Consider the following 24,556-nt stretch of genomic DNA (forward strand, 5'->3'; position numbering starts at 1 on the left):
GGGCGGCGTGCATTTGCTGACGCCTTGGGGTGGTCGGGAAATGAAATACCAACCAGACCTGAAAGCATGAAAGATCTCAAAGATCATCACAATATGCCCGTTTGAAACCAGTACGGTCCTCAAAATCCAGGCACTCACGCAGGACAGCTCATCTGGCTCATGGCAGCCAGAAAAATACATCAACATATCTCAGTAATGCAAGGTCGGAATTTCTACTGTATACAAAACTCGGCAATGTCACTAGCTCACGAGTTACAGATCACAAGATTGGTGGACTACAGGATCCATGGCTAACATTTTTGGTGAACCATCTCCTACTTAGATTCAGACAGGCTTATCCTAAAAAAGGTACTCAATCCAGCTTCCAGCATAACGAATTCAGACATCGCACAACCAGTAGTCCAAGGCTGAGGTGCTGGTCTCACTGGCCGACATATTCAACACCATCACAGCCTGTAATGTGTGGACAAAGAAATTTGTGGTAAGAATGACTTGTAACTTTCAATCGCCTAACATTGAGACCAAATGAAAGGACAGATGATCATTTGCAGGGAATGAAGAAAGGCAGTCAATTTTTCTACTCTAATTGCATAAGCAATTCGAACAGATGCACCAAATCATCAAGACATTGACACTGATCAAGTATTGCGAAAATGCTTTTTTATATATGTCCATATATTCAATACTTATGACTGCAGATGAGAAGATCAGTTAATAATATATTTACCATTTGTCAGGAAGGCTAGCACATCTATTCCACCTTTGCAACTTTCCTTAGCTCAATTTGCCCAGTCAAGTCACATTGCATCTCAGTCCAACTGATTGGAACCAATGTACCACCTGGAGAAACACATGGGAAGCAAGATTAATAAAACTATGTTACATCGATGGGAGCAGTTCCATGTATTTGTACAAACAAATTGTATGTTGCATCCTTTCATACCAGCTATACTTTGCGCTGAAACAACACCAAGTTCATTCTTCGCAGTGGAAAGATAATATGCCCTTGCATCACCAAGAGAAAGCTTTGACATCATTTAAGGATCTCAACTTCTCCAACCAGCCAAAAATACTAATTAAACCAAACAGGATAGATTTCAAAGTGAAAGTATAAATATAAAAAAACGCTGTCAATTGAAGCACATAGATATGAATGACCCAAGGGAAAGTGAGCGTGAACAAGGTTGGTAACAAAAAGGAGAAAAAGATTATTTGCATTAGATCCCCCCCCCCCCCCCCTTCCCCCTCTCTTAAGGATACAACCACGGCTCTAACAATGTCCCCAGGCCGATATGACTGGTACATATCCACCTTATCGATTTCAGTCGCACGAACATCTTGCTGCCTGCAAATAAAACAGAGGATATGCATGAAACCTCTTTCCCTGATTGGTTGTCTCTAGGATGAATAAGAGCATGAATCCATGCATGTAATTCAGCAACTAACTAAAGAAAATGTGGTGCAAGACATCAGCTGGAAACAACAAAAGATGGAAACAACAGGGCAAAACAAAATCATTTGAAAGGCACCACCTTATCAGGCCAGTGAATTTTTCTTTGATAGCCTTTGAGTCAACACACATTATATCAGCATTGGCCATTCTAGCCATAACCTTTGTTACCTGCAGCAGAAAAACTTTCAGCAATCAGCAGTTTCAGAAACTTCCACTGTTTAGGAGCGAAGAGATCCACAACTATGTTAGATAAGTACTTTCAGCAAAGATGCCTGAGAATCACCATTTAGCGTCAAGACAATAAAATAGTGGTAGGGCAATATTGGAGAACAGAACATTAACAGCGCTCTAGTGATTAGTGATTACACTTGTGAAAGATCTCTCCCCCAATTTATTCTGTAAAAATAATTTCTAAATGATGCTAACAAGATACAAAGCATTCAAACCAATGTGTGAAACAGTAACACAAGGAAACAGGCCAGTAGCCTCAAGCTCGAAGGTTCAAGTAACACATCTATGAACGGACAGGCTGGGTGTCACCAGCACTATCCTGATTACAAACATGGCCGCTAAGACACCCCACAACAACTTGAACTAGGACATGCATGTGGACAAGAAACATCCAAATTTCACACAAGCATGGACATGATATGAGTGTTGACAATAAAAAAAAGTAAACTGTAAACCATACACCATACTCCCACCAGCTCATATTTACATGCATAATTCCTGACATGAACAATAGATGGCTAGATGCCCACTGATTCAACTATGGTATTCGGTGACGATAAGAATTCACACAACAGCAACGAACTCTGGTGATTGCTGAGATATCTTACTCGGGCGATGACGACGCTTCCAGGCTGGGGCACGGCTCCATGCGCCTTGTGCCCCACCACCTCCACCGTAGACCTCTGAAACACAACCGAACCAGCTCATCACACCTACCAAGAAGAGACATTCGAAAACTCGAACAAACAAACCCTACCTGGTCGTCGGAGCCAGGTGCGGGCGGCACGATGCGGCGGCGGCCGGTGACTGACGCGCGCACGGAACGACCTTCCGCGTAGGCTCCGCGTCCGGCCACGAGGGTTAACGAATTACCCAGGAGCTCCCCCGGCGTGACGACGTCGTCATCGCCGCCGCCGTCGTGGTCCATCGCGGTGGCCGCCATTGGCAGATGTCGGGGTTTGGGGGCGAAGCTGGGGAGGGTTTCCGTTTCGTTGCCCATTCGACTTCGTGGGTTAATGTGCTGTGCGATGGGCTTCTTGGGCCCAATATTGCAGAGTTGGGCCTCATATTTTCCATTTCCTTTAAATTCTTGGGGGATTTAATTTCAAGGGGAGCCGGACGATAAATCGAATTTTTACAGCATTTGTGGTAGCAGATTAATTTGAAATCAGAATAGAAAGTGTTGCAAGCATTTCGCAAAGTCTTTCTTTTTGAACGAAATATGATCCAGAAAAAGATAACTCCATTGCACGCGGGTCTTTAACTTAATTTGTAAGAGGAAAACGAATGTCTTTCTCCATTGGAAATGGGACCTGGCCCTGCCTGCCTAGTAAGTTATCCGACCTGTATATTTAACTTCTGCTGCTGAGAACTGGTTTCTATTTTCTAAGTACTAGCATCCAACCAGTTTGCTTTATCAGTTTGTTTTGATTTAGATTCATTTGATCTCTGGAAAAGAAAACATACTCCACAAACCCTTTTTTTTCAACAGAAACCATTCTGCAAAAAAAAAAAAAACAGCTACACCATCTTAAACGAGCTAGAACAAGCCTCCAATTCTCGAACTAGGACAAAATTATGTGTGATGCCAGGCAATCGGTTCGACGACACACAGCTCGTGAGTGAACCAACAGCACCGTGCCCGGGCATGACGCCACGACAACAAGGACACGGCGCCATGGTCTCCACAAGAGCACGAGTATTATGAGCACACGAGTATTATGAGCAAATACTCGCATGATAAACGATGCAGCCAGAAAGGCAAAGTACCAAGTATGAAAACGGACGGAAACGGGCGGGAAAACTCCTCTCCCATTTCCGTTGCCATATTTTTTCACCGAAAACAGGAGCGGGACGGAAAGAGTCGAAAACGAGACGGGGACCGGGATAAACGGGTACACGGACGAACAAATACGAACGGGAATACAACGGAAACGTAAACTTACACCGGGATGACACATTACAAGACATACCTATATCGTGACACCTTACACATTCAATGATTCGAAGCACAAACCAGCAATATGTACATAGCAATTAACAACATAGTAATAGAATAAGTCTTGACACATCACGTAGAATAACTGAATAAGTCGAAGGCCGAAGGCTAGCTCCATGTCCATTCTGCGAACGACACATCTTCGAGGATGGCGCTGGCGGCGTCGGGCTCAGCAGCTTGGAGTCGTGGCCCGTGGGCACCGATGGGCGGCGGCGCAGGAGTCGGGCAGGGGCGCAAGGCTGTGGAGCCAGGACCGTCGGAAGGCGTCGCGTGGCCGAAGTCTGGAGGCGCCGTGGTGGCTTGCAGGGCGCCGGGGGCGACGAACGGGCGGCGGCCGCCAGAGACAGAGGGTGCTGAGGCCTGGGGCGATGAACTGGCGGCGGCCTCTCGTGAGGTGAGGCAAGGCCGTGAGGGATTGAGGGGCCAAGGGTTTGAGGGGGTGGCAGCTGGGCCGCTGGGGCCTTGGGGTTGGCTTTTTGGATCTGTTGGGTTGGACTAGTACTTGGTAGATTCATTTATTTAGCTCATCCTTTATAACTCGAAAACGGGATGAATACGAGTCTATCCGGGTAGAAAACGGGATCCCAGTAAAACGGGCGGGATAGACCCTCTGTATCCCGTCCCGTTTCCGGCTATCCTTAACCCATTTCCTGTCCCATTTTCAAAATTTTCCGTCCCGTTTCCGTTTTACTACAAATATGGGACAAATGTAGAAATTCGGTCGGACGGAAACGGGATTTTTTCCGTCCGTTTTCATCCTTCCATGAGCACTAACGAACCAAGATTATTACCCAGTAACCACCTGACAGCTGAGCCGGCTGTATAGTCATCTCGCCAACGCGAGGAAGATCACTAGCACTGTTTACAATGAACTCGAACTGCATCAAGTACAACCACCTAGTCGCGACAACATGATGCCCAGAATTTCGGCAATTAACTTCCCTAACCCAGATTACACCAATCAGATGCATGAGGAATGAACCGCAATTTGCAAAAATAGAGAGCATCTGCCAACCCCATCCTCATTGCTTCCGGGGAAGAAGCAGAAGGCAAATGAAAAACACCTATACCCAAGGCACCACGCCCCAAGGGTCACCGGAACTGTACACTAACATGAGGCAAGAATCATCGAGAGGTGATAACAAACCTCCCAGCCTCATTCCCAAAGTCAAACCCAAGCTAACAGCCCTAACACTAGCTTACTGATCAATCAATGTCGCGGCAGGTGCCCATGCTCGCTAATACTGCCTCTGGAACGGTAGAAGGAGGCGAGCTTTTTCTTCATCCTCAAGGGGCCTGATCTGTTCTGCAGCACTGGTGACCGGACATGGGAGTCCGTTGACAATGCCATTCGAGGGCCACGGTGTCCTTCTAGTCGTCCAGAACTGTAGTCCATAGTAACAAATGGTAAGGAGTTCCGGTAGTCTAGACACCCAGAGGCCCCGATTCCCCAGCTGCCACTCTCAAAGACCAGGCCACCTTCGTAGTCACCGTCTTGGTCAGATGAATTCCTTGGGCTATAGGAATCGTCACAAGCCTCATCTGGATCATTGTAGATAAGTTTCAACGCCTGGACCACTTCTCCCATGAATGGCCTTTGTGATGGATCGGTGTGCACACACATGGAAGCAATGGATGCCACTTTAGCTACATTGTCAAAGTTAAACTTTCCATCCAGAGAAGGATCAATTAACTTCTCCAAGCCCTCCTTATGGCTTAACAGAGGACGGGCCCAAGTCACAAGGTTCTCCGGATCCTTGGACTCAGAGATGCTTACGGGTTTCCTTCCAGATAAAAGCTCCAGCAAGACAACCCCATAACTGTAGACATCGCTCTTGACAAGAAGATGCCCTGTCATTGCATATTCTGGAGCAACATACCTGTGAAGCCATAGAGAAAAATTAAAATACAATCAAGTAAAACGCAAGGGACTCTGGAGCATGAGGTGTAGGTAAAGCCATGTCCGATACCACGAATTGTCTGGCCAAAAAAAAAGAATGATCTCTCAACAACATTACTCAACACCGAAACGGTATCAACAAACTCTAGGAACTAATCATGATAGTTATATTAGCTGCATTTTTTTTCCAATTGTGACCTTCAGGAGTGTATCCATTTGTGTTACCCGGACACCCGTGTCTTAATTTTTTTGCCGAGTCGGATACCCCGCACCCGTGTCGGATTCCAAGTGTTATTTGCCGTGTCCCCAAAAATTCTAACGAATCGGACACCCGCACCCGAGTCGGACACCGACACCCGCACCCGTGTCCATGTAACACTGGTATCCATGTAATAAGTATCCATCACAAAGAACAGAAATCATCCTATCATAATCACAAGTAGCAAAATGCCGCACATTATGCAATTCATTGACAAATGATCTCATGGCTATTGACACCGTTATATCGGATGGACATAAGCGAAGTGTGCCTTACCCAAAAGTACCCATTACCCTGGTAGATATGGGTTGAGTTGCATTGGAAGCTTCTCTTGCCAAACCAAAATCAGTAACCTTGGGAGTGAAGTCTTCCTCTAATAATATATTGCTGGCCTTGAAGTCACGGTGTATAACATGAGGGTTTGAATCTTCATGCAGATATGCCAAGCCTCGAGCAGCCCCAAGAGCAATTTTCATCCTAACATCCCAGTTCAGCGATCCCTTAGCCTTGTCAGCACCTATGGATAAAAAAGGCTAAGATCAACCTAACATACACTCACAAATCCTAGACTAGGCACAAATAGCAAAGAGGAAAATATGGATTTCTGCACTTCTTGTTTCTGAGTGCCGTGGAAATGCAGTTTCAGAAAGACATGTCATCAGAGCAATTTTCAGTTTTTTTTGAAAAAATTGGAACTGCCAGTTAATAGTGTGAAATATGCACTCCCTTAAAACTACATCATTAAATAACTCAAAGCTCTATAATTAGAATGGCTGCTAATTTAGCCAGCCAGGTTTGAACAAAATAAATAAGCCTCATCTGATTATTTTATGGAGATCAATGCAGTCAACGCTTTCCATTCAAGAGTTGTCAAGCATAGCTTTTCTATTTGGCATACCATGAAGATGGGATTCCACACTTCCATTGCGTATGAGCTCATACACAAGACACCTTTTGTTCCGCTCAATGCAAATACCAATCAGTTTGACAAGATTACGGTGGTGTAGTCGACTGAGCATTTCCACCTCTGCAATGAACTCACGATCACCACTCCTGTCCTCCCTTGTAAGCAATTTAACAGCAATTTCGTTTCCATCCTCCATCGTCCCGTGGTAGACACGTCCAAAGCCCCCTTGACCCAAAACTCTTTTTGAATCAAAACCATCCGTGGCCTTCTGTAGCTGGGCTAGTGAAAATGTCTTTACAGACGATGTGCAAGTGGCCACTGTTGAAAACATTGATGCTGATGCAGAGCTCACCATGCTGGTTGATAAAGTTGATCTGGCGCCTGCATCATGCATTAAGCTATCAGTATAACTGCAGCAGCACTTTTAAGAGTAGCAATCATTTTTGTGTACTCGGGAAACCTTTACACTAGATTTTGTTATAAATAATATGCTAATAAAGATTGAAAAACAGAAACTGTTAATGCACGTTTACCGTAATCAACCTTTTCCAATGTTGAACACAAAAATCTAGATTTAGCAAGATGAAAATCATAATAGATGTTCTAGGAAAAAAAACAGAGCGATGCTAACATTCCTATCACAGCATTACTTCTACAATTGTTCCAAGCAGCCATAAGCAACAGATAGTCGACAGAGCGTAATAATCAAGCAAAGAACAAAAAAAGTAATAAAACCATACCATATCTTCTGTTAGCTGCTGGGGTAGTTGCAGGGCTCATTGCCTCATGAAGCCGTCCCAGTTTCTTCCATTTTACTATTAAAATCAGGATAACAGCACATGTCAACAGAAGTCCAAGAGAAGATGCTGAAACTATCACGATGATCCAAATATCTGATTTCTTGTGCCTTTTCTTCTGATTGGGCACTGCTGCTGTTATAGGATCTTCAGTTCCTGGATCCAATTCCCCAGACACAGATGGTGACAGGGATTGCAATCCTGCAGTGACAATGATGCGTATTTACAAACATGATTCAAGCAAATAACCTATGAAAGGGGTATTCCATGTATAGGGCTTTACCATGATAGCTGATATTGATAACTTTATAATCTCCAAAAATAGATGAATTTATCTGAACCTTTTTATCCCTGAACCTATCAGATATTAGGGATGCCGTATATGTATCAAAGTGCTCTCTTAGTGGCACCAAATAGATGGTTACCCGTGTCTTCTGGTCATCCTGGATACTTGCAACTGCAGCCATGATCTTCACCTGGCTTTGTTTAAGAAAAGTACCAGCCGCAACTTCAACTTCTAATTCTGCTATGTGCATGAACAGTAGATATGGAGCTACATCCAGATCAATGATAACATTAATAGGCTCGACACAGCCACAAGGGGAACCAATTGGTGTTGCAGTCAGTGGCTCGGTGCAAGTGTAGCTAGAACAACCTGCTAAAGATCCAAGAAACTATTCAATGAATAAAGAAAAGTGCATACAATCATATATTTAGCCACAAGATAGCTCAAATCTCAACAGAAACGATGGTAGACAAATAGACCACAGATAATGACACAAGTATAGGATTCAGTTAAGTAATACAAGGATTCCTGACAGGATAATGCCAAACCTTCTGGTGGAGGCGATGAGGATGGTGAAGGGGCCAGATTTGATTCTCTGTGGTGCTGGTGCTTGTGTGGATGATGGCGCACTGCAATGCCTACAAGAATAAAAGGAAATTAAGTAGCAGTCTATGAGAATTTGAAGCTTGAGATTGTTGTTTTAAGTTGCCATGATAGTGTACCAGGAGATTCAGGGGACGGTGCCCTTGGAGGAAATGAAGGGGAAATGCGAGGTCCAAACAATCTCGCTTCAGGGGATTTCGATGGAGCCGGTGCTGGACTAGGCAATATAGTTGCTGCAGAATATAGAGGGAAAATTAGTTAAAACCCGGGAAAATTTGTACCAATCATATAATAAGTCCTGTATAAAGTGTAACATCATAAAGGCATGCGGTGCATGGGAGTTAAATGCCAATGTCCATCGGCAATTACCGTTTCTCAAACAAGGCTTGGTGATGAATAAACTTATACAGCATCCTAATAATGCTGTAGCTTTGTATAAGTTATTTAATTGCAAACTTGATGCTTGTATTTTAAATACCTAACGAGAATCATTTCCTCCCCTTCCTAGAAAAAAGGGAGACCTAATACGTTTTCAATTCTCAATAGTACCCCCAGATGAAATAAACTACCACAGAATATTCTACTTACGATTTTATGCACCGCTCCACATAGGCTGCATTCTCCCAAACATTTTATGCCTGGTCAGGAGGCTTACAGAGCCCTCCAAATGGAGAATAAGCCCCCTCGAAGGGGCAACTTAGTGCAGAAGGCACTAGCAAGGTCTAGTTGAGCACAAACTACAAAAGCATGAATTATGAGGAAGCTTAGCTAGCAATCACCAGCTCCCTACACAAAACGCAGTAGATGGCAAGTTGGCAAACTTTGCACCCCAACAATCTCATGTACCCTGAGTCCTTGGAACAAGGAATACGCGGCAGCATCTGCTTGCAGCATGAACGGCCTTCAGAAAGGCATGCCTTGCCAATCTAAGCAGAATCCCTCAACGTCTCCTGATTCCGAGCATTAGTGTCAGCGAAAATTCGAAAACACACTTGCCCAAAGCCGCACACGCAGGGGCTGCCGGGCGGGGACGAAGTGGCAACCAACCAGCCCACCGACAGTATCGTAAACTTGACGCTTCACTAGATCCTCTCCACAGCGCCAAATTCTTGGGGAAACGCAGCTGAATTCCGCATCCCGCACCAAAAATGCCAAACCCCGGGAAGACGCCAGCGTCACACCCCGATTCCAAGCACCCGAGGCCCGTGACAGGAACGGCGCACCATACCAGAGCCCCCAGGAAGCTCGCCGAGAGGCAGCACGAAAACGCGCGCAATCCCCGCCCGCGCCCCCAGAGCAAAGCGCGAGAGCACCGCCCCGGCGGTGTGGCAACCAGCCGAGCAACACCTCGCAATGCCAGCGGAAAGCGAGCAGCGAAAAGGAGCGAGCGAGGAAGGAAGGAGCCGGTCGTACCATGGAGAGCGGAGGGCGCGCGGAGCAGGAGGACGAGCAGGAGCAGCAATCCGGCGCCGACGCCACCCATCCCGGGCCGCGGCACTACAGCATTGCCCGGGCGGCGGATCTGGAAGCTCCTGGCAGCGGCGGCGGGGATCGGTGGGGAAGGCATTAAATTGCCGTGGCTGCTCTCCCGCTGGGTTTGGTGGTTTTGCTGGCAGTGGCTGCTGTGCCGAGGAGTACTGCCGATTTGGAGTGGAGTTAATGAGCAGCTAATCCCGCGGTTAGGGGAGTCAGGAGTCGGAGGGAGGCCTTGATTTCGAATAATCCAGCGAGCGATGCAGGAAGCAGGACGCTGATGCTGCGAGTGAGGGAAGCCCATCCTGGGCGCTGCGCAGGCCTGTGCTTTTGCATACATATACAGTAGTGCTTGGATTTTGGCTCTAGAGTCAAAGTGCTCTTTTGTCGAGTTTATTCTGCTTTTGTTTTTTCTAATTTGACATCAGTTGCAAAAAAAGAATAAAAAACGCCAGCGGTCAATGTGGGTACAACGAGATCATCCTCTCTCGACGACAGTGGCGGAGCGTGAACAAAATATAAGGAGGGGCCAGTTGCAAAGGCAAGGAGATATCAACGCCACGAGTAGTGCCAACATGCCCAGATACCATGCGACAGTGAGTTCGTTGCTCTTTGCCTCTCGGCAGAAAGTGTAGTAGATATAGAATGAATAATCTTGCCTTTAAAACCAAGGCCGCATCTTATACAAGTTAACTACCACACTAAATTTCACAGACAAAGCAGGGGCCGGAGCCCAGCTTCGCCTCCACGAGGCTCCGCCCCTGCTCGACGAGATGACTAAGGCCTCATTTGATTTTTTAAGCACATCGAATATTCTCGAATGTTCAAATGACAATTTAATTTAAAACTAATTGCACAAATTATAATTAGAGCTCTAGATGAATCCATTAAGTATAATTAGCGCACGATTAGCGGATGATTACTGAAGCAACTAGGTCAATTTATTGACTAATTAGATTTAATAGATTTGTCTCGTGATTAAGTAACCACTTATAAAATTAGTTTTGTAATAAGTTTAGTACTCCTAATTGGTGTGTAAACATACGATGTGATGTAACTTATAACTTAAATAAACTGAAAAAACCAAATGAGCCATTAGCATATGACGAGAACATATGTTGCATCAAGCCACCAACGCCAAAGGATACATGTTCACAAGACGAGGATAACATCCGAACTGCTGAGGAACAAAATAGGCATGCCAGGAACGTTGCGTTAAGCTTCCTTCAAACAAGGTGTTTAGTTCATGGTCTAGTGAGCCAAACCAAATTCTGGCCATAGCCAAACCTAGAGCATTGCCCGAAAAAAAAAATACTAAGGCATGACAAAATTGTAACGACCCAGCCTAGAAAAACGGTTCACCATTTCAAATTAAGAGAACGTTCGGAAAAATAAGTTAATTGACTCGCCTTTTGTGGTAGATAAAACATCTGCTCCTACTGGTACCAAAAACGTTAGCACTATAGCTGGGAACTGGCGCTTGTCACTGCACCCCGTTCAAGTGGAAATACTGTTACCAATTATTGAAATGAACTCATTCTTCCGTCAGCGAAGCTAAAGGAGCCAAACAGCAAGAAAAAAAACACCATACTTGTTTGCCTAACCGCACTTCAATGCTGCGGGCTAACCATGATACATTATACATACACCAGTGCTCCATCAAGCGCACATCCAATATAAATTTATTCAAGTTAAACATCGCTATCTTAATCTGACCGTGAAGCACAAAGACAACCTAGGAGAAAAGTGTAGCTACGAGCAATTAACTTCAGCCATGGCACAGACATGAATAAACCTAGTGTGTCAAAATGCCTGAGATCAAGGTTCATTGGTTTCAAACTCAGTAACATTGGTCTAGATTTAGATTACTGATTAGGATGGCAGAGTTATTGTAGCACAAAATAGATACTACAAGGTTTACATGGATAGCTCATGGTTAATTGCAATGCAGAGCTCAGAGAGCAAAACATACTAAGCTGCAACAGGATAGTCATCGACTGTCAATCCAGATCGAATCAGGTTTTCTAATCTAAAGCAGAGCAGAACAAGCTTATGATCCACTACAAGATAGACCAGGGCCTTATCCCCAAATAAAACCATAAAAGTTACCAATTAGATACGACCACACTACAATAACCATTCTTTTAGTCCTTGGTGACATCCAGAGACAATAATCTAAACAAGAAATCACTAAAGCCACAGGCCAGCTCAACAAATAAGTAAATGAAACCCTATAAATTGAACTACTGGTGCTAATTCAAGAGCAAATCAGAGCGCAGACAAATGAAATTGGATCACTCATTTTGCCTTAGGCCAGGTTTAGAAATGCTACCATCACTAATTTCATCACAAGCATAGTGTACTTCTGCAATGTACTGAAACCCGACAGTGTGTAAACCTAACAAGCAGAAACCATACACAATGTAATGGACCGAACCAATCAAGTTTGCACCAAAGGTATAGTAGAACTAAATGCAGCAATAGCAAAACTGCAACATCTATCATTCTGATAACTATGGACTACACTATGAGTCTATGGCGGCATCTGGTATGAATAATCAGTTATTGGCTCTTCCTCTAAGTATGTATATCGCTATATCTAGCAGACATCCTTTAGTTTACTAAGTGGTCGAATCAGAAGTAACCGGTCTGTTCGCCAGAGCCTATGGCAGTGTCACGAAACGTAATGAACTCAGCACTTCCTGCTCTTAGATAAGTTGGTTCCTGCAGGAACTGCTGCTCTAGAGCTGGCAAACCCTGCAACAGCCTAGCCTTCAACGTCTTCAGAGCACGAAGCTTGGCATTGACGACATCAAGTCTGAACTCATCCAGCGCGCGCGCCTGCCTCTGCTCCCGGGCATTGTACGCTGCGTCACTCCAGTCTCCAGTAGATATCATCGCGGTCGAGCGTGTCCGGGGATTTCCGTCGTGTACATGGCCAGGATCTCGTTCACGTTCCGGTGTGTAAAGAACATGGCCTCATTCAGGCCATTACGAGTGATTTTGGTGATTGTGTGACAACGCAATCAATGAGACTAACAAGTTTGCAAGAACATATTTGTAGGATTCTTCAGGTCCCTTGGATAGAGTCCAATGCACCGTCGAGACGAGATGTCCAATGCATCGTCGAGACGAGACATTCTTGTGGATGAACTAGCTCAACATTTATATAAGCATCTCTAAAAGACTCTTTATATCTTTATGAATCCTTTCTATATCGTTCGGAACCTTATATCTTTAGAAATAGAGATTTTGGTTAAAAATTACCCTCCACCAGTCTCTTCAATTGGATACCTAAATGTAGACATCATCTATTCCTGATTTCTCGCTAGCTAAAGATGGAGGGAAGAATTGCTCTCTAGACTATGCACAAGATATAGAAAAGCTGTTGGATAGTACAGAGATATAAAAAAACAATTTTTGCTCAAATGATTCTCTGAATAATGATTTAGGGAGTAGATTTTAGAAAGACTCTTAGAGATGCTCTAAATGTTGAAGTAAGCATATTGAGTACAGAGATATATAAAGGGTGTGTCTCCGCGTCAATTAATTGAGATATTCTTATCTCTCCACCACCTCCACAAGATATATAAAGCCGTTGGATGGTGGATCAAATGCCCAGGATTACTTCCTTGTACCTTTTATCTACTCTTTCACACTCATACTATTTGGGCTGCATTAGATTTCTAAAATGTTGGATTTGTAGAAACATAAAAATAAAAATACATACTCATATTGTCATTTTGTTGTAAGCAATATTGTGGTTCAAATGGATCTGAAAATAGATCTTTCATTTGAAAGAAAAAATATATTTAAAGTTATAAAATCACATCAAACTAGCCAATGTTTAGTCCACATGTGGTGCCTGTGATAGCGGCGCAAGCATGCAGTTGATGGCGGATTAATTCTGAGCTCACAACTCATCAATTCAATCCCTGCGATTAAGCATTTAAGCCCACAAAGCATACGGCCCAATATTTTCACTCTCGGCTGTCAATCGAATCTGGGCATCCCATCTTCGTTCCCGGCCCGCCGTTGGGGAGCCCAAACACATTAACAACCTTGGGCCATCATGATCTAACTAGTAAGTGACAAGAGAGAGAAACCACACGACAATGACACGATCTTATCCGAGACGGCCGGGCTGGTCGCCATCCGCGTTCTGAAACGGGACCGACGGAAAAGGCAGCTAGCTCCTCGTGCTGCCCAGCCCTCCTGCCCCGTCTGCAGCAACGGCGAGCTTGGCTGTGGCAGCTAGTACGGAGTAGCTAGCAGCAGGGCGATGACGGCGACAAGGAAAAGGCCAGTGCTACCCAAGGGATTACCTCGCCGGCGATACAGCATTTATCAGTGACCTCCGGTAACAATAATCGATTGATAATCAGTGAATAATTGCCAAAATCGATTGGTAAGAGGAATCAAATTCAAAAAACAAAAATCGGTTGATAATCGATGCAAACCGAATGATTTATCGCTTCACCAACTGAAAATATGTTTTTGCAGTAGAAAAAAATAGAAAAGTTTGATAGCATTTAATTTTTTAGGTTATGTATAATATTCTATTAGATAAATTACACATAAATGCACAATTTTATATATAGAATTGCCTAAAAAATAAACATGTTGACATATTTTGCCCATAAAATTGCATGAAGCACATAAATTTGCACATATATACAAACCACGAAGTGCATAGTCCATATAAACAAACGAGTGCATAGTACATACAAACCTCATAGTTCACACAAAGAAAAGAATGTATAGTTCATACAAACCTCATAGTGCATAGAAACAAAAGAGTACATAGTCTGTACAAGCCACATATAAACTAGCAAGCTCATAGTCTATACATGAAGGCATTCGGCATATCAATTTAATCATTCTTCGTTCTCTTCTTGCTGGTACGTGTGATATCCATAATAATATTCCTAAATATTTAAATGAACTCAAATAAGAAGGGAACACATATCGATGCCAGGATCACAGCTCCCTCGCTCCCAGCTACAGCAGCATCGATAATCGCCGCATATCTATTGATTATCGGCCTTAATCGCACGACAATCAGTGGATGGTAACGGATCGTTAGATAAAATTATTTTTTCCCTCATCAAATAATTATTGCTTTCATCATGTGACAGTATTCTGGAATCAAGAGAAGCTCTAGTTTTTTTATAAAAATAAGTTCTCTACTTTTTATGAATTTTTTTAAATTTTTGAATTTTGCATTGAAATCCATCGAAATTCCAATCGGTTTTTATTTTCAGCTAGTATCGTTAACGATAAATTTTACCGATAATCGCGATTATCGACCGATTTTGAATTCCCTGATGGTACCTCGGCTGTGTTTAGATCCCCGGAGAAGGTGGGAGAAAAAGTCGCACCAGGTACTATAGCACACTGTAGCACTTTTCGTTTAATTGTGGTAAATATTGTCCTACCATGACCTAACTAGGCTCAAAAAATTCGTCTCGCAACGTACATCAAAACTATACAATTAATTTTTTTATTTATCTACATTTAATAATCCATGTATAGGTCATTTGTTATATTTAATGTTTCCATGTGATGGAAAGTTTGGAGTTTTTTTTATCTAAACACACCCCTCGTTCGGCTTCTGGTGCCTGGTGCTGATCGTCCTAGCTGCCACCCTGTTGTATCCATGGTTAACCTTACCGGTGGGAACCGGTCCGGTTTGACCGGTAACCGGTCAAACCGGTCCGGACCGGTTCCGGTTCCGACCGGTTCCCAACCGGTCCAAATTCAAATTTTGAATTTGAATTTTAAAAAATGAAAAATTCTCAAAAAATTCCTAAAAATATTTCAAGGTGTGATGAATCTAATGGTGTCAAATTTTCTCAAAAATTCGTTCATTTAGTATGGTTTGCGGAATTTATAAGTTAAATAAAAAAAACGTGCATACGAAAGTATACAAATACAATGTAAAAGTAGTATAAAAAAGAGTTGGAGGGTTCATTTAGACTAAAATATGTTGTACAAACATTTATTTAGTATACTTTGTGGGCATTTGAATTTAAACAAAAAAAAGAAAAAAATTTGAATTTGACCTGTACCAGTCAAACCGGCCGGTTACCATCCAAACCGGCCGGTATACCGGCCAAACCGGCCGGTATACCGGTCTAACCGACCGGCATACCGATCGGAACCGGTTGAACGGGGAAGTTTAAATTCAAATTTGAATTCCACCGGTTCCGACCGGTAACCGGCCAAACCGGACCGGTATACCGGAACCGGAGGCCGGCGGTTACCGGTCACCGGTCGGATACGTGAACCCTGGTTGTATCCAGTGCTGTGGCAGCTACTAGCTAGCAGCAGGGCGATGACGTGGCTACTAGCTAGCAGCTACTAGCTAGCAGCAGGGCGATGACGTGGCTGCTGCAGTGCTGTGCATGCATGGAGACCTCAGCTTGTCTGTCACCGGGTGGCGGGTGTGGTGTGGAGTGAGCTGAGCTGCGGGCGTGTGGCCGGACCCGGACGGAAAAGCAGGCCGGCCGGCCGGCCATGGCGTGATCCATTGCATTCAAAAGATCACGGTGCGTGTGCACTGTGCAAGCAGAGCTCGCAGGCAGCGACGCGAGCCACGCCCACCCAGGGTTAAATTTTTCGGTCGAATTTCGCCGAAATTCGGTGTTTTTTTTCGTTTTCGCTAGTTACCGGGAAGAGAAATTTCGGTATTTTTCGGTATTTTTCGTTTTCAAATTTAAAAATTCAAAAATATTTATAAAAAATTCGAAAAAAATATGATAAAAAACTAGGTGTTCTTCTGAGCAAATAGGACTAGAACACACTCAAATCTAAAATCATTTGCTAGGCTAAAATTACATTTTAGTTGAAAAACAAGGTTATTTGTAGTCTAATGAGGTAGAATTTATAGTTTTTTAGTATCCGATGCAGCTTGGCATTTCTCCAGACCCCTCCTTGCTCTATACAAATTACATTTTAGGAATTCTCTATACAAATTGAATCAAACAAAAAATTCAAACACTGTCACATGAATTGATAACCAATTCAAATCATGTTTGTCCTGGATTTAAAACAACTTTCAATTGGATCAACTAATATCCCTAAAAATTTATAGGAATATCCGCCATAACAAGAATAATAAAAGTCCAGTTGAGGCCTAAGAGAGAAAATGAAAGTTGTCACATGAAATGACAAGACTTTTAATTGGTAGTTTTTGAAATAATTAAATAACTTTCAAACCATTGCTCAAATGAAAAAGTTCCTGAAACAAAAGTTGTAGATCTCGAAAAACTGAACAAAGTTGGTATTCAAAAGTTTTTCATTTGACCTCGGGAACAGTACGAAAATCACAACGGACATCATTTTCCGGTCGAAATCACCGAAATTTCGGTCGAAATCACCGAAATTTCGGTCGGAATTCACCGAAATTTCGTTTTTTGAATTTGAATTCTCTTTCCGTTCGGAATTAGCGAAATTCGGCGAAATTTCGGCCGAAATTTCGTTTCCGGCAAACGGCGGGATTCGGAAAAAAAACGAAAAGGTAAACCCTGCGCCCACCCACGACGCGGTACGTTTTCTAGACCATCCGCCGTCGAATGGAAAGTCGCCGACCAACCCATGGCCACTTGCTCTTGCTCCTGCAACAGAAGAGGAGGAGGCCAAGAAGACAAGGCCGGGTCCACCGGCGGGCGAAGCAAGCAAGCATGCGTCGCTGCTCCTCCGCCTGCTCTGCTCTGCTCTGCTCACGAGGAGAGAGGTGACGCCCGATGCAGCAGCCAGCGAGCAGCGGCGGTCGTGACGTGCCTTTTCACGGCTCGCGGGGCCTCGACCGGTTAGCACGCCCGCCCGCACGCGCCCCCACTCCGTGGCCGTCCCGTTCCTTTTCATGAGCAGCACCTCCCTTTGGTCAATACTAACTAGGCGTATATGGCCAGCGCATTTACACAGTTAGTATTAAAAATTCAAAAAATTACATATTATTATATCTTTACTATTTTTAAAAATTATACTACTTGTTATCATACATCATTCTATTCATTATCGTAAATTATGCCTTATTGTTAGTTAAAATAATTTAAATATAATCTACCTATAATAATTTCATCTGTTTAGCTTTAATAATATTATGCATATAATTATTCTTATTTTGTTTATTTCGATTGATTGTTGTTAGCTTTAGTTTTTATTAGTAGCATATGTTCGTATCTAATACATAGTTAAATGATATTTTATATTTAATTTTTTATAATGATATTGGTGGGTGATTTTTAATTAGGCACACATATATTTTAGGTTAATTTTTATCGCAGTGGTGGGTAAGGCTAATTTTTTATCGTAATAGCAGTGGCGGATAATTTTTATTTTTCTATTTTCTCCGATTAACGTGGAAATTTCTACACCTTAAGAGCGAACGTAAAGGCTCGATTTGTTAGCTAAATAATAAGATAATAATATATGTTTGTAACTTACACACAGCTAAATAGTATTTTATATTTAATTTTTCATAATAGTATTGATGAGTGATTTTTAATTAGGCACACGAGTATTTTAGATTAATTTTTATCGTAATGGCAGTGGAGGGTTATTTTTTTTTCTATTTTTCTCCGATTAACGTGGAAATTTCTAGACTTTAAAAGCAAATGTGCTCTATTTGTTGGCCAAATAATAAGATAATAGATGGTTTCCTCCACTAAACACGCATCTAAACGCAAGCTGACAATGGATTAGTACTAGTATAAGGCTGGTTCCAACGGGGGTCGGTACCGACCCCCGCCGGTCGGTACCGACCCGGCTACCGACCCGCGCCGGTCGGTAAGCGCGGAAACCGAGAGCGCGGGGCGGTAGCGCTACCGACCGGCCGGGCGGTCGGTACCGACCGGCGTTGGAGCCGCGCGCGGTCGGTACCGGCCGGTCGATACCGACCCGGCCGGTCGGTACCGACCCGGCGTCCGGTCGGCTGCCACATGGCGCTCTGTGATTGGCCAACGGCTACCACGTCAGCTAGCCGTTGCAATTAGCCATTTTTGACCGTTTGAACTCCAAAAAATTCGAAAAAATTCCAAAAAATCACAAATTTCGTCCCCGATTTTTATTTCGAAATTTTATGTAATTTCTGAATTTTTAAATTTAATAAAATGAGGTTATTGTGTCCATTTAAATTATAAAAAAACGCGTTCTGAAATGGTTAAGTCTGGAATGGAAAAGCTGACGTGGCGCTGACGTGGCTGTGGGCTGAGGCTGCAGTCTCACTAATGGAGCGCTGGGGTCGAGTGGGCTGGCGAGAGCTGACGTGGCGTTGATGCGGCTGTGGCTGCGGGCTGGGACTGCAGACCCACTGTTGGAACCAGCCTAAACGGGAACGGTCCACACTGCAGCTGCAGGAGGAGCAGCTGCTGGCAGTGGCAGGGTTCGTTAAATGCCAACACAGGCTGCAGCACAGCACAGCACTGCACTGCACTGCACACGGCTGCCCGCCGATGGCAACAACTCCGACCGGGCGCGTGGACCACCAAGCTGCCTCCAAGCAGCAGCAGGAGGCCGAGTTTGTAGTTGCCGGGGCTCGAAAACGGATCGCCGTCGTCCTCGTGGTCGTGGCACCGCACCGGGTTGAGCTCGCACGTGCAAGCACTTTCGTTTCGATGTGTTCACTTGTCTGTAACGGGTAGCTGATGCTGATTTTTTATGAGAAAATAATACTACTGACTAGTTACTAACTAGTTACTAACTAGTAACTGGTGCTAATTTAATCACCGGAGTGAGTGGAGGGAGCAGCAACAGCATGCAAGGCCTATCCAATCCGGCAAGCACGGCCACGGGAGAGGAGGAAATCGGATTCCTTCATTCCGGCTCCTCACTGGCTCGATCCGTTCCTTTCCTGGGTCCTCGCGCCAATAGACGACATTACGCTTGGGATTTGACCAGTGCTAGAGCAGGAGTCCTCCCCTCCAACAGGCGCCATGCCCATGCATGCCTTTGATTTTTTTAAGACTACTAAGTTGACTGCCTAGGCTTTTCAAACGGTTGCATTGCTCTTTCGCACAGCAGATCAGTAAGACAAGCATGCCAGCGCCAGATGATTATGAAACGCTTCCAGGTTTCACTCTGGCTGGCATCATTCATAACCATATCAGAATCAGATTTCTCCACTATTACAGCTCGCTGGAGCATCCAGCCATCAAGACGGTTTTCCTCCTGCACTACTGTACCGTGCTCGCTAGTAGTATTGGAGAGGGAGGGAGAGCAGTGGCATCCTATGCGGACTGAGGACATCTCCAGCCGATAGAGAGCAGGGGGAGGAAGGCAAAGGCAACCACAACCACACCCCACGGCGGCCACACACCACAGCAGACGAGCACAGCAGCGATTCCGAAACCAAAACGGGCAAAACAAAACCCGCGAGGCGCGGCTCCTCAAAAACCACCCAAAGCCAAGCGCGCAGCAGAGCAAAGCGAAGCAGCCCCGGCACGGCAGGCACCCACACCACCGCGGCAACTGGCAAGGCAATCGAGCAGCGACCACCTCCTCGGCTTCCCCCTCCCTCTCCCCAGGGAGCCAGCCTCATCGATTGCAGCGATGATGGAGATTCCTTCACGCGCGCCTGCCCCCTCGTTCTCGCCCCAATCCCCCGTCTAAACCCCCATTCCTCCCCAAAACCCCAGGCCAAGAACCACAACAATCCCCTTTCCCACCAGTTTCAAATCTTGAAAAAAAAACTCCAATCTTTGAGAGGTTTCGGTGCTTGGAGGCCGCCCTCCCCTCCGGCTCCGGGGGTCAAGTCCGGATGGCCAAGGCGGAGAAGCTGGTGGTGGAGGTGGTGGCGGCGCACAACCTCATGCCCAAGGACGGTCAGGGCTCCTCGTCGGCGTACGTCGAGGTGGAGTTCGACCACCAGAAGCGCCGCACGCGCTCCAGGCCCAAGGAGCTCAACCCCGTCTGGAACGAGCGCCTCGTCTTCCCCGTCGCCGACCCCGACGACCTGCCCTACCGCGCCATCGACGTCGGGGTCTACAACGACCGCGCCGCGTCCGGGGCCGCCAGCGCGAGACAGCACGGCCGGAACTTCCTCGGCAAGGTGCGGGTCCCGGGCGCCGGCGTGCCGGCGCCCGGGGAGGAGGTCGTGCCGCAGCTCTTCACCCTCGAGAAGCGCAGCCTCTTCTCCCACATCCGCGGCGAGATCACCTTGAAGATTTACCGCATCAACTCCGGCGATGTCGTTGTCAAGTCCAAGCCGGAGAAGCCGGCGAAGGCGGTGGTGCCTGGGCCGGAGGTGGTGGCGGCGCCGACGGTGACTGGGCCCAAGAAGCAGCCGCAGCCGCAGCATCCTGTGGTGACCGTGCAGCCACCGCCTCCGCAACCGGAGCCCCCCATGGACGTCATGCCGCAACCGGCCCCGATGGTCATGAAGCCGGCGGTAATGCACGCGGACCCGTACCCTGTCCCCGCCATGTTCTCCGGCCCCGGCGACTTCTCTTTGAAGGAGACGCGGCCCCGCCTCGGCAGCGATAAGGCCAGCGCGACCTACGACCTGGTGGAGCAGGTGGAGTACCTCTACGTGCGCGTGGTGCGCGCGCGCGGCGTTCCGATGGTGGGCGAGGCCGTCGCGGAGGTCAAGCTCGGCAACTATCGCGGCGTGACGCCGGCCGTCCTGTCGCACAACTGGGACCAGGTCTTCGCCTTCTCTAAGGAGACCATCCAGTCGTCGTTCGTGGAGGTGTACGTGCGCGCGCGCGGCAGCGACGACCACGTCGGCCGCGTCTGGTTCGACCTCTCCGAGGTGCCGCACCGCGCGCCGCCGGACAGCACGCTCGCCCCGCAGTGGTACAGCATGGAGGACAGCAAGGGCCAGCGCGGCGGCGCGGAGGTCATGGTCGCCGTCTGGTTCGGCACCCAGGCCGACGAAGCCTTTGCGGAGGCCTGGCACTCCAAGACCGCCGGCGTCCATGGCAATGGGCCACTGGGCTCCATCAAGTCCAAGGTGTACGTCGCCCCCAAGCTCTGGTACCTTCGTGTCTCCATCATTGAAGGGCAGGACTTGTTTCCGATGGACAAGGGGGCACTGGCAATTGGTCGATTCCCGGAGCTCTTTGTGCGCGCGCAGGTGGGGAACCAGATTATGCGCACACGGCCGGCGCCCATGGTGTCTACACGAGCACCGTCGAGCCCGTTCTGGAATGAAGACCTGATGTTTGTGGTGGCAGAGCCATTTGAGGAGTTCTTGGTGCTGTCCGTGGAAGACCGTGTGTCCCCAGGCCGGGATGAGTTGCTGGGTCGCCTTGTTGTGCCAGTATCTGCCATTGAGAGGCGGTGGGATTGGAAGCCAGTGGTTTCTAGATGGTTTGCGTTGGACCGTGGCACTGGTGGTGGCAATGTTTCGGGTAGTAATGCGCACAGGTTCGCGAGCCGCCGGGTGCATCTTCGGCTAAGTCTTGATGGGGGCTACCATGTTCTGGATGAGGCTACAGCTTACAGCAGCGATCTCCAGCCTACAGCTAAACAGCTATGGAAACCACATGTTGGTGTGCTTGAGCTCGGTGTTCTTGGTGCTACTGGCCTAATGCCAATGAAGACCCGGGATGGCAGAGGTGCGACTGCAGATGCCTATTGTGTTGCAAAGTATGGCCAGAAGTGGATCCGCACACGCACTGTTGTTGACTCGTTATGCCCCCGATGGAACGAGCAGTACACATGGGAGGTATTTGACCCCTGCACTGTCATTACTGTAGGTGTGTTTGACAACTGCCATGTTGACAAGCCTGCATCGGGGAATACTACGGTGGCTGCCCGTGATAATTGCATTGGTAAAGTTCGCATTCGGCTTTCGACGTTGGAGACTGGTAGGGTGTATACCCATGCCTACCCTCTGCTCATGCTGCATCCATCCGGGGTCAAGAAGATGGGGGAGCTTCACCTAGCTGTGCGTTTCTGCTGTGGCAATGTTGGCAACATGTTCCATGCCTATGTATGCCCATTGCTTCCGAAGATGCACTATGCTGAGCCGCTGCTTGTGCGCCAGGTTGAGACTCTTCGGTTCCAGGCTACCAATGTGGTAGCAGCCCGCCTTGGCCGAGCTGAGCCGCCACTTGGCAAGGAGGTTGTTGAGTACATGCTTGATCACCGGTCACATCTGTGGAGCATGCGCCGCAGCAAAGCGAACTTCTTCCGTCTTGTCAGTGTGCTCTCTGGTCCTATGACCATCGGCAGGTGGTTTGAGCTCGTCCGCTCTTGGCAGCGCCCGGTGCATTCATGCCTTGCTGTATTCACATTCCTGGTATTTGTCACAATGCCGGAGCTGATTCTTCCAACAGCCTTTCTGGCAATGGCATTCACAGGCCTCTGGAGGTACCGAGTCCGCTCAAGGCACCCACCTCACATGGAGATGAGACTGTCTCATGCAGATGGAGCTACTGCAGATGAGCTTGATGAGGAGTTTGACACGTTCCCCTCGAGCCGTGGAGATGTTGCGCGCTTCAGGTATGACCGCCTCCGCAGTGTAGCTGGGAGGGTGCAGACAGTGGTTGGCGATATTGCAACACAGGGTGAGAGGATGCAGGGCCTGCTCAGCTGGCGTGACCCGAGGGCAACACTTCTTTTCTGCATTGCCTGTGTCCTCGCTGCTGTCATTGCTTATTGTGTGCCTATGAAGGTGATGATTGGGCTCTGGGGACTGTACGCCATGCGTCCACCAAGATTCAGAAGCAGGATGCCATCTCTACTGATGAACTTCTTCCGAAGGCTTCCTTCCAGGGCTGACATCCTGCTCTGATGCTAGTGATTTCTATTGAAGGCTGGCTGTGGATGAGCAGCTGGCCTTCTAATTTGATTTGGTGATTTTGGCACGAAAGGGGAACTTCAAAGGAACCAAGGAAGAAGCAAACTAGTCTGCTGTTGGTGCCTAATGGTGGTTGCTTAGTTTAATGCTGTTAGCATGTTAGGTAATGTAGCAATGTTGATTTGTGGTGCGTCTGGTAGTAGTTGTAGACTTGCAGTAGTAGCATGTTAGGGTTTGTACTTCAGTTATGCAAACTGCAAAGACTAGCAGAGTAGATGGTATTGTATGGAGTATTGATGAGCTGATGAGACTATGAGCTCTAGTTTATTAGAAGGATGCTTGGATCTTTATGCCCTGTGCTCAGGTTTTGCTGGACGCAGTGTGGCTCAGCAACTGTTCAGCGTGTTCCTCTTTAAGAATTTGGTAGTACAATTCTGCTACTAAAAAATGTCTTATCTGTAGTTCTGATCTTGGATGATGGCACGGTCGTTGCTCCGTTTCACGTGGGTGTGGCTTTTTCTGTAACGTTATACAGCTATCATGTTCTCTTTGGAGTTGCATCAGAATAAGCTCGTTTTGTTTGGTTTTGTCTCGATCCTGTTCCCATGCGGCAGCCAGCTTAAAGTAATGGAAGGAATTGTTTGTTCCTGTCTGTAGTGCAATGTACCAAGTGTTTTCTGTTTATCAACCCGATGACCTTGATAGAAGTTGCAGAGTGCTGAATCCTTATTCTTACGCTGTTGTTTCTGATGGAGCAACGGCCAGGCCATGTTTTGAATTATCTGATGCAAAAGGGAAAGGTTTGTGTACAAGTCATTGTATTGCTTGTTGCCTTTTATTTTCAGAGGCAGCAACATGTTCTGTACCTGAACTAAAAAGATGGGCATTTTCTGCACTG

The 24,556-nt window shown here is 46.3% G+C and overlaps 3 protein-coding genes across 5 annotated transcripts; 1 reads left to right on the top strand and 2 right to left on the bottom strand.

The window, feature by feature from the left end:
* Positions 1-86: 86 nt before the first annotated feature.
* Positions 87-2,678, bottom strand: LOC120657598 (exosome complex component CSL4-like). Of its 2 annotated transcripts, XM_039935956.1 has the most exons (7): positions 2,442-2,674; positions 2,293-2,367; positions 1,533-1,621; positions 1,261-1,345; positions 944-1,025; positions 728-840; positions 87-453 (listed from the first exon to the last, which is right to left on the bottom strand). In XM_039935956.1, the coding sequence occupies exons 1-6, from the start codon at positions 2,625-2,627 to the stop codon at positions 752-754; spliced, it is 606 nt and encodes a 201-aa protein (XP_039791890.1). In that variant the 5' UTR covers positions 2,628-2,674; the 3' UTR covers positions 87-453; positions 728-751. The 2 variants fall into 2 exon arrangements, 1 of the variants encoding a protein (XP_039791890.1); XR_005668243.1 differs by having other exon boundaries at positions 944-1,345; positions 2,442-2,678.
* Positions 2,679-4,470: 1,792 nt separating this feature from the next.
* LOC120657599 (receptor-like serine/threonine-protein kinase ALE2) lies at positions 4,471-10,201 on the bottom strand. 2 transcript variants are annotated; one of them, XM_039935958.1, is made up of 8 exons: positions 9,849-10,201; positions 8,555-8,668; positions 8,381-8,470; positions 7,830-8,201; positions 7,490-7,747; positions 6,741-7,130; positions 6,119-6,359; positions 4,471-5,563 (listed from the first exon to the last, which is right to left on the bottom strand). In XM_039935958.1, the coding sequence occupies exons 1-8, from the start codon at positions 10,000-10,002 to the stop codon at positions 4,894-4,896; spliced, it is 2,289 nt and encodes a 762-aa protein (XP_039791892.1). In that variant the 5' UTR covers positions 10,003-10,201; the 3' UTR covers positions 4,471-4,893. The 2 variants fall into 2 exon arrangements, with proteins under 2 accessions (XP_039791892.1, XP_039791891.1); XM_039935957.1 differs by having other exon boundaries at positions 7,830-8,204; positions 9,849-10,200.
* A 10,038-nt stretch (positions 10,202-20,239) lies between these two features.
* On the top strand, positions 20,240-24,098 carry LOC120657600 (FT-interacting protein 3-like). The gene has a single exon (XM_039935959.1). The coding sequence runs from the start codon at positions 20,671-20,673 to the stop codon at positions 23,650-23,652; it is 2,982 nt and encodes a 993-aa protein (XP_039791893.1). The 5' UTR covers positions 20,240-20,670; the 3' UTR covers positions 23,653-24,098.
* Positions 24,099-24,556: the final 458 nt, after the last annotated feature.

Source organism: Panicum virgatum, chromosome 1N, assembly GCF_016808335.1.
Source record: "Panicum virgatum strain AP13 chromosome 1N, P.virgatum_v5, whole genome shotgun sequence".
Classification (NCBI taxonomy): Eukaryota; Viridiplantae; Streptophyta; class Magnoliopsida; order Poales; family Poaceae; genus Panicum; species Panicum virgatum.

Excerpts from the sequence above, each read along its gene's own strand:
- LOC120657598 (XM_039935956.1), bottom strand. The coding sequence starts at position 2,627 with ATGGCGGCCACCGCGATGGACCACGACGGCGGCGGCGATGACGACGTC. Across the intron at positions 1,622-2,292 it reads GAAGCGTCGTCATCGCCCGA|GTAACAAAGGTTATGGCTAG; the intron begins GTAAGATATCTC and ends TTTCTGCTGCAG. Across the intron at positions 1,346-1,532 it reads AAATTCACTGGCCTGATAAG|GCAGCAAGATGTTCGTGCGA; the intron begins GTGGTGCCTTTC and ends TTTTATTTGCAG.
- LOC120657599 (XM_039935957.1), bottom strand. The coding sequence starts at position 10,002 with ATGCCTTCCCCACCGATCCCCGCCGCCGCTGCCAGGAGCTTCCAGATC. Across the intron at positions 7,748-7,829 it reads TATCAATATCAGCTATCATG|GATTGCAATCCCTGTCACCA; the intron begins GTAAAGCCCTAT and ends TTGTCACTGCAG. Across the intron at positions 5,564-6,118 it reads AGGGTAATGGGTACTTTTGG|GTATGTTGCTCCAGAATATG; the intron begins GTAAGGCACACT and ends ATGGCTTCACAG.
- LOC120657600 (XM_039935959.1), top strand. The coding sequence starts at position 20,671 with ATGGCCAAGGCGGAGAAGCTGGTGGTGGAGGTGGTGGCGGCGCACAAC.